Consider the following 8716-nt stretch of genomic DNA (forward strand, 5'->3'; position numbering starts at 1 on the left):
CAGGTAAGGGGTGCGGGGCTGCTGCCGCGGGCACCCACCCTTGCTCGTGCGGCGGTCACGGCCGGCCGGTGGCCCCCAGTTTCGAGGGCTCCGCAGCCGGCTGCCCCGATGCGCGGCTGGGCCGCTCCCGACCCTTCCTGCACCTTGCAGTTAATGTCCTTAAATTCTTCTCTTAAAAAAGGTTTCTTTCCTTATGCACACAAGACCTGGGGTGCAGGCCAGAGGGGGGAGAGGTTCCCCAGCCACAGAGCGGGGAGCAGAACAGGCGGATGGACTGAAACCCACTGCTGAGGGGGCGCCCTGGGGTCCCGCCCGCCCCCCAGAGGCTGCGGCAGCTTCTGGGCCGCGGGCTCCCGACTCGCCGGCCCTCCCGTGGCTCCGTGCGGAGGAGCAGTTAGCCGCTGCCCGCACCTCGCTTCTGTTGCAGGGACACCCGGCTCCAGGGACACCCGGCAGGGAGCCGCAGGGAAGTCTGATGTCAGCTAAGTGACGCTGCTAGTCTTGATCCGTCCTGCTGTGGAGTTTTGTCGCCCAGAAGTGTCTGATTCTGAGTAGTTTATTAAACTTGGCCCACTTTTGTGGATTTGGTTGCTTAATATATTTGTGAGTTCTTTTATATACAGGTCAGTAAAAAACCCTTTCATCACATAATGCTTTTTTAAAACAACCACTGTAGTATAGATTTTATAGTAGGTTTGACTTGCTTCTCATCACAATGGGCTTTCAAATGTTTATCACTTTTTCACTGGAAACTTCAGTTATGCAGAAACAGGAGAGCCCACTGGAGTCTCTAAGAAACCGCAGTGGCGAGCTCGCCCTGGTGGCACAGCGGGTTAGAGCACGGCATTATGAAGCTCTGCGAAGCCACTGCAGCACAAGGACGATCCCGGCCAGGGAGTGACCCACATGGCGCGGCTGACCGCTCCTGTCTCCCGCTGCTCCCCTCAGCAGCGTGTTTCCGTAGATCTGCCTGTTCTGCTCCCCACTCTGTCTCTGGTGAATCTTCTCACCCACCACAACTCTGGCCTGTACCCCAGTTCTGTAAGCATAAATCAAATCTTTAAAAAGAAAAAAAGAAGCTGCAGTGGCACTCATTCTGCTTCCTTGTGGTCAGTCAGCGCAAGCACACGCGGCTGCACCCTCATCCAGCCTGGGTGTGGCCAGCAGTGCCCGCCGGCCCCCTCCGCTGCCCAGCTCACTCGGCTGTGCAGAGCAGCCAGCCCCTCGTGGCACGATGGGAGCATGCTGGGCGCTGCCTACGTGTGTCGCGCCCACCGCGTCGGGAAGAGCACCTCAGCTCGGCGCCTCTTCCCCCGAAACAGGAGGACCGGCAGGGTACCATTCGCAAACTGAATTTAGGGAGCCCTTTTGTTGACTTTGGAGGTTCGGCAGGGGGGCCGGTCCTCCCTGGAAGCCCTCGCGTACTGCCCTGGGGCCGCCGTCTTGTCCCCACAGAAGTGGCCGCGCGCCCCGCACACGGTGCGGCTGAACGCCTCGGCCGGAGGCGGCTGGAGCTCCGACGAGTGTGTGCGCGCGTTGCTCGCGGGAAGCGGCCTCGGCTGAGCGCTGGTGCGTGCAGTCGTGCGCGGACGCGAGCACTTGTCCGTCAAGCGTGTTTTCGCATCGTTTCAGGACTTGGTCACGTTCAAGGATGTGGCCGTCGACTTTTCCCAGGAGGAGTGGGAATGGCTGGACCCGGCCCAGAGGCGGTTGTACCGGAGCATGATGTTGGAGAACTACCGCAGCCTGGCGTCTCTGGGTGAGTGTGGCCCCCTGGGCGGTTTGGCCCGCCCTGAGGCGTCCCTGCCTTTCTAACCACTGACACTGTGTGTCTGTCAGGAGGACCCTGAAAGCGGAAGATCACTTCAGACTCCAGGGCCAGGGGGCGCAGGCGCGGCCATCCCGTCGGCCGCTGGGGCGGCACTGAGGCGACTCTGGCGTCCTGTAGTGGGGCTGTCGTGGGTCTGGGTGCTGCTAAGGCTCGCTCATAATTACCTGGGTTACCAGAAATTCAGAATATTGCTTTAAAAGTCGGTGGGTGGTTATTGTTATTGACCTGGCATGAGCTAGTTGAGGGGGGCAAGGAGGAGGCTTTATCGGTGTTACCAGGGAAACTAACGTGGACCCTTCTCAGCTTGGAGCCGTGTCACTGGGTAAACTACCTTTCTGTTCTTCAGAGACTTAAAAAAAAAAAAGGTTTATTTATTTATGCATACAAGAGCTGGGGTGCCGGCCACAGCGGACGCAGCTACTGGAGTCCACTGCTGAGGTGCAGCGGGAGACCGGAGGGTCTGCAGCGCCTGGCGGGGATGGACCTCGCGCTGCAGAGGCTGCTGACGGCGTCACAGTGCCGAGACGACCCCTGCGCCACCAGGGAGGCTGTGGAGACCGCTCTGGCTCTGCTTGTGGCTAACTGAGCTTCTTTAAGCTAGATTTCTGTCTTTCACCAAACCAAGCCATGTTGGGCCATTATTTTTTCAGCTGTTACTTGTGCTCTCTCTCTTCTCCTGGGGCTTCAGTTATAGCTACCTTAGAACTTCTTATATTATGCCCAGGGAACTGAGGACCCTTCACTCTTTAAAATTTATTTGTGTATGTACACAGAACTGGGGTGCAGGCCAGGGGTGCAGGGGTGGTGAGAGGCTTCACCAGAGACAGAGCTGGGAGCAGCACAGGCCGACTGACTGAAACCCACTGCCGAGGGGCAGCAGGCAGGTCAGGAGAGGGCTGCTGTGCCCTGGGGGTCAGCTCCGGGGTGGGGATCTGACTCCCTGAAGCAGCTGTGGCAGCCTGCAGCGCTGCGTCCCCAGTGAGGGCCCCCCAGTCACTGTTGGAACTCCATTTTGACTATCTTGCAGATTATTTGATTATTTCTGTTGCTTGATCTTCAAATTCACTGACTCTTCCTTGTTCTCTTTGATGTCTTGTTAAGCCCCTCTTGTGGATTTCAAGTTTTAGATTCTTATTTTTCTAGAAAAACGGGCATATTTAAATTCTTAAGTGCAGACATAATAGGTGTTTTCAAATCCCGGTTTACTAATTGCAGCTTCTGTGTGGTTGCAGGTCAGGTGGTTCATCACATTCTCTGGAATAGGATTCACTGTCTTGCCTTCATATGCGTAATATTTTATTTTATCTTGGAGATTGTAAATAATACAAGCAGAGACACGGAATTGTGTTTGGAGTTTTTCCTGCTATTTTTTTTTAATCAGACAGTTAACCTGATTCAGATTCCAAATCCTCCCTAGGAGTTAGCAGACCTTACTATTTCCTGCCAGTCTCTGAAACCAAGAGGGAGGTTGTGGAGATGACTGCTGCCAGCCACTGGACAGCCGGCACTTTGCGTCGTTTACCCTCGCGGTGTGCCTCACCCCGAATGTAATAGGGGCTGACGTATAGCTCTGAAATGGCCAACATGTGGCCAACTGTCATGTCTCTTTCGCGTGCAGGACTTTGTGTCACCAAGCCTTATGTGATCTCCCTGTTGGAGCAGGGGAAGGAGCCTTGGGAGATGCAGCGTAAGATGGCAAGAAGCCCGCCCCCAGGTGAGTGCTGGATGGGCGTGAGGGAGAATTTCTCAGGGCTGGCTCGGCCACTTTCAGACGTGCTCCCGCATCACTTCTACTGCTTAGAAACTCCTCTTGTGGCCCTCCCTGGGGGCGCAGCAGGTGAAAGCGCAGCCCCGTGAGGCGAGCCACAGCTGCTCAGCTCAAGTCCAATCCCTGGCCAGGCTGGAGGTTCATGCTCTTCAAGCCCGGAGCTACCCAGGGCGCAGCAGACCCCTCTTGTCTCCCCGCTGCTCCCCTCCGCAGTGGGTCTCAGTGAATCCGCCTGTTCTGTGTCACCTCCCGTACCTCTGGCCTGTACCCCAGTCCTTGTATGCCTAAGTAAGTACTAAAAAAAATCCTTCCGAAGCCTAACCCTGCAGAGAAAACTGAACGTTTACCACGCAGCATGGACGCCCGCTGTCTTCTCTTCGAGTTATGTCTGGCGAGTCGCTTCGCAAACGTCTCTGCCCAGAGCCACCCTTCTCACTCCCTTCTGCCTTGGAGACTTGTATGAGCATCTCCGTCTCCTTACCTCCAAGGTTAGGTGCTGCTTGCGGCCTTAAATGTCTTTTAGTTTTCCTTTGGAAATAGGGAAAATCTAATCCTTGCTAGCCCATATGTGATCGACGCCTTTTACTTCTTCACCTTTTTCTCCATCACTTTGTAGCTTTTCCCCTGTACCTTAGACTTTTTTAAATTTTGGAAGGAATACTTCCTGTACATTCCAGGTCTGCCAAGACACAAGTCTCTTAAAACCAAGTGGGACCGGTTTCTAGGGCACTTTTATTTCTTCAGTGAAGACTGACCTCGCTGACATGGTGAGAAGGCGCCGTGCGCCAACCAACCAGAACATGTGCACTAATGGCGACAGCAGCCTGTGCATCGCACTGGCCTGGGTCCTGCAGGGTCCCATGAGACAGTCCAAGAAGCGGTACTCTCCTAGGCGGGTGGAAGTAAGCAGATGAGTGGCGGAAAGCCCTCTGTTAGGAGTGACTGTATTCAGACACGTGGAGAGAGCGCGTGGGGTCACGGTCTCTGGTTTTGGAAAGGGTAACCCTGCAACTTCACCTGAACTCAGGAGGGTCACAAGGCATTGGGTATCATGGCTGCTGGGACCCTGGACAGGTGTTGAACTGCATTAGTGACAGGACAGTGGTATTTGCGCTGTCCGAGCCGGCTGGAGCGGGGAGGCTGCAGGGCACAGTTCAGTGTTTCACTACTGAAGGTGTACATGCTGCCGCCAGGCAGGCTACTCTGGGGTCTCATTGTGCTGCATTGCTGTGTCTTGATTGCCTTTCATGTTCTGCTGTGAGCTTTCGTTCCCTGGATCCTGGTGCATGTTATTTCAGTGGACATGCCTATACGTGATAGGTTTTGTGAGATTTTTTATTTTAGAGTCACTTTTCCCATAATGTTTCTTTGCTTATAATCCATGATAAAGGAAACATTTGTTTATGTGTTTCAGATTGGGAGTCTCTATATGAGACACAGGCATTATCTCTGAAGCAGTACATGTACGATGACATGTTCATGGAGAGAATTGCAAGCTATGGACTTGAGTGTTCTCCTTTCAGAGAAAATGTGAAATGTGAAGATCTTTTTGAAAGGCATCTGGTAAGTCAAGAGATGTTTATGAGGCAAAAATCCACTCATAAAGAAACAGAGACTGAGGAGCCAGATCACAGATATAACAAATCTGGAAAATTTGTCCCTGTGCTCAATGTAGAAGAGAAGCTTTATAATCATAAGTTGGATAAAAAAAGCTTATCCAAAAGTCCCGTGGTATTAAAACCCAAGAAAGTTTATGGAGGAAAGAAACTTTTCAAATGTAATGAATGTGAGAAAACCTTCACCCAGAGCTCATCCCTTACTGTTCATCAGAGAATCCATACTGGTGAAAAACCATATGCATGTAGGGAATGTGGGAAAGCCTTCAACCAGAGTCAGCACCTTGCCCAACACTACAGAATCCATACCGGAGAGAAGCTCTTTGAATGTAAAGAATGCAGGAAAGCCTTCAGCCAGAATGTCCACCTTGTTCAGCATCAAAGGATTCACACTGGAGAAAAACCATATAAATGTAAGGAGTGTAGAAAAGCCTTCAGCCAGCCTGCACACCTTGCTCAGCACCACAGGATCCACACTGGGGAGAAGCCCTACAAGTGTAAGGAGTGTGAGAAGGCCTTCAGTGACGGCTCATCGTTTGCTCGCCATCAGAGATGTCACACTGGCAAAAGGCCCTATGAGTGCATTGAATGCGGGAAGGCCTTTAGACAGAACACGTCTCTCATCCGCCACTGGCGCTACTACCACACGGGCGAGAAGCCCTTCGACTGCGCCGACTGCGGGAAGGCCTTCAGCGACCACATCGGGCTCAGCCAGCACCGGCGCATCCACACTGGAGAGAAGCCCTACAGGTGTAATGTGTGTGGAAAAACCTTCAGCTATGGCTCGTCCCTCACCGTCCATCAGAGAATTCACACAGGAGAGAAGCCGTATGAATGCGATGCTTGTGGCAAAGCCTTTAGTCACCATGCTTCACTCACGCAACATCAGAGAGTACATTCTGGGGAGAAGCCTTACGAATGTCAGGAATGTGGGAAAGCCTTCAGGCAGAGTATACACCTCGCAAGTCACTTGAGAATCCATACTGGTGAGAAGCCCTATGTGTGTAAGGAGTGTGGAAAAGCTTTCAGCATCAGTTCCCAGCTGGCCACTCACCAGAGAATTCATACTGGAGAGAAGCCTTATGAATGCAAGGAGTGTGGGAAAGCTTTCACGCAGAGGGCACACCTGGCCCAACATAGTAAAATTCATACTGGAGAAAAACCTTACGAATGCGATGAATGTGGCAAGGCCTTCAGCCAGACTACCCGCCTCACTCAGCACCAGCGAGTCCACACGGGAGAGAAGCCCTATAAATGCGCCGAGTGCGGAAAGGCCTTTAGTGACAGCTCGTCCCGTGCTCAGCATCGGAGGCTTCATACTGGCCAGCGGCCCTATGGGTGCGTAGAGTGTGAGAAGGCATTTAGGACAAAATCTTCCCTCACTTGTCATCAGAGATGCCACACCGGGGAGAAGCCGTACGCATGCGGTGCGTGCGGCAAGGCCTTCGGCCACCGGCAGTCGCTGACTGTTCACCAGAGGATTCACTCTGGAGAAAAACCCTACGAGTGTAAGGCATGCAGGAAGACCTTCAGCCAGATTGGACACCTGAACCTGCACCGGCGAGTTCACAGTGGCGAGCGCGCTTGCCAGTGCACGGGATGCGGAGAAGTCTTCAGGCAGAGTGCGCATCTTGCGCGTCACCAGAAAGCTCATGGGGTGGAGCCGCCTGGTGTGGCCGGCTTGCTCTCCGCGGAGTCACCGCACCCTGTGGCCGCAGCTGAGAGGCGTGTCTGGAGCGCGCCGGCTGCCTTCCCTTCTCACTGTCCTGCACCGGATCAGGACCTTTTCCCCTGGGGGCTTCCCTTCCTCTAACACGGGAGTGCTGGGTCCCCTCTGGAGAGTGTTTCTCCCACGTGAATGTGCTTCTGTTACTCTTACCAGCCTATCATGAAATCTTAAACTACTTGATGCGTATCACAGCCTGGTGGCGTATCTGGCCCAGACTGAGCGCTCAGTAACTGGGGGTCAATATTTTTGTGGCGTGAAAAAGTGTTTTCAGACCATGGGAGGCATGCGACAACACCCTAACAGGTATGGTGCTGAAACGCTTCAAGTGGGTGATAGGATTAGCACGCACGTGTGGTGTGTGTAAAGCTCGATAACATAACAAAAGAATATAGTGGCTTTTCAAGGCTCTGAGGCTGTGTTCCTTTGTTGGTCAGAAATTCATTGTAACCGAGACACAGAATGTATTTTAGGAAGATGTCTAGAGCTCAGAGCACATCCTAGGGACAAAAGAATTAGAATGTAGGGGGGGAAATGTAAGACTTCAGGAAAGGCAAAAAAAAAAAAAAGGCTAATATTTAAAACAAAAGAAATGGAGAACTTGAGTATTAACAGCCCTATTTTAAGACATGGGGCTAGTTCACAAATACCAGAAATTCCTTCAGTGAGCCACTGATTCTGATTAAGCTATTCTTAACACTGAAAAGATTCTGTGGCTCTGAAGTGATCCTAGAGTATAGGGAAAATAAGTTAAATGCAGCACCTGCAAGTATTTTCATGTAGCTAATCCAGCTTCGATACCAAACCCAGAAAAAGCTATAGATGAACTCACCTATGGCTGCGGGTAGAGAGGAAGTTACTGACCTGGATGGAGGGAGGGCGCCGATCCCATGTCTCCAGGTGGCCTTTCCAGTTTCCCAAAGACCACCAAGGAGCCGATGCCCATGCGAAGTCCACGAGGGTCTTTACTGCAAGCTCGTGCCTGGGCCCCCAACATGCAGCAGTGCAGCAGCTGAAGTGGAGAGCCCCGAGCTCAAGGCAGGCAGGGGAGTTTCAGCCCGGCAGAGGGGAGTTTCAGCCCCGCATAGGGGAGTTTCAGCCCGGCAGTACATTGACTGGTGGACATTGAACAAAGTTATCTTGTCTTAACCTGGTTGGTCTGTGCGTGTAAGCTGTGACCTTCCCACTCACCCGCACACCGTGGGACATCTGGCGCCCTCCTGACACGTACTGGTCACTTGCCTACTTGCGAACTGGCTATTGCTATGGGATGAGCGAGATTAGGACATTTACAGTTAAACTCGGCCTTGGCGCCTTGTTGATAACCGAGACTTGGGCCTGGCTGCTTCAGAAGCCTTCTGCAGCCTGCCATGTGGCTTTCAGGGTTGCGGGTGCAGCACATCACTCACAGCCTTCACAGGCCAACCCATGTCAAGAGTTCAGTTCCGAAGATCACGCAGAACAGTGCACAGGCGGGCGCCACAGAGACAGGTTTTACACGATGTATCCAAGAATATGCTTTCTCACATTAGTGGTAATTTGGCTGTCAGTGGGAGAGCTGGACTATCTAAGGGTGCTTTCCGATTAGTTATCCCACTGGGAATCGTCGGGCCCACCTTTCAGCTCCCTGGAGAGGAGCATCCTGGAAAGATTAAAGGTGGAGCCCAGAGCGCAGCAGAAGGGGGCCCAGAGGACTTTGTGTACTGAGGCAGCAGGGCCTCGCCCAAAGAGGCTGAGTGCGGGCTAAAGGCACACGAGAGGCTGAGGCCTTAGGC

General features: G+C 53.0%; 1 protein-coding gene across 1 annotated transcript in view; it reads left to right on the top strand.

Annotated features, from left to right (window-relative positions):
• The window catches only part of ZNF471 (zinc finger protein 471), a 10249-nt gene extending 2899 nt beyond the window's left edge, over window positions 1-7350 (top strand). The window contains exons 2-6 of the mRNA XM_012734667.1: window positions 1195-1335; window positions 1456-1525; window positions 1580-1759; window positions 3450-3545; window positions 5014-7350. Of these exons, the coding sequence (XP_012590121.1) occupies window positions 1195-1335; window positions 1456-1525; window positions 1580-1759; window positions 3450-3545; window positions 5014-7028 (2502 nt within the window). The 3' untranslated portion in view covers window positions 7029-7350. The remainder of the gene's footprint in view (window positions 1-1194; window positions 1336-1455; window positions 1526-1579; window positions 1760-3449; window positions 3546-5013) is intronic.
• The last annotated feature ends 1366 nt before the right edge of the window (window positions 7351-8716 follow it).

The sequence above is a fragment of the Condylura cristata genome, unplaced genomic scaffold (genome assembly GCF_000260355.1).
Source record: "Condylura cristata isolate star-nosed mole 26May11 unplaced genomic scaffold, ConCri1.0 scaffold00066, whole genome shotgun sequence".
In the NCBI taxonomy this organism is placed as follows: Eukaryota; Metazoa; Chordata; class Mammalia; order Eulipotyphla; family Talpidae; genus Condylura; species Condylura cristata.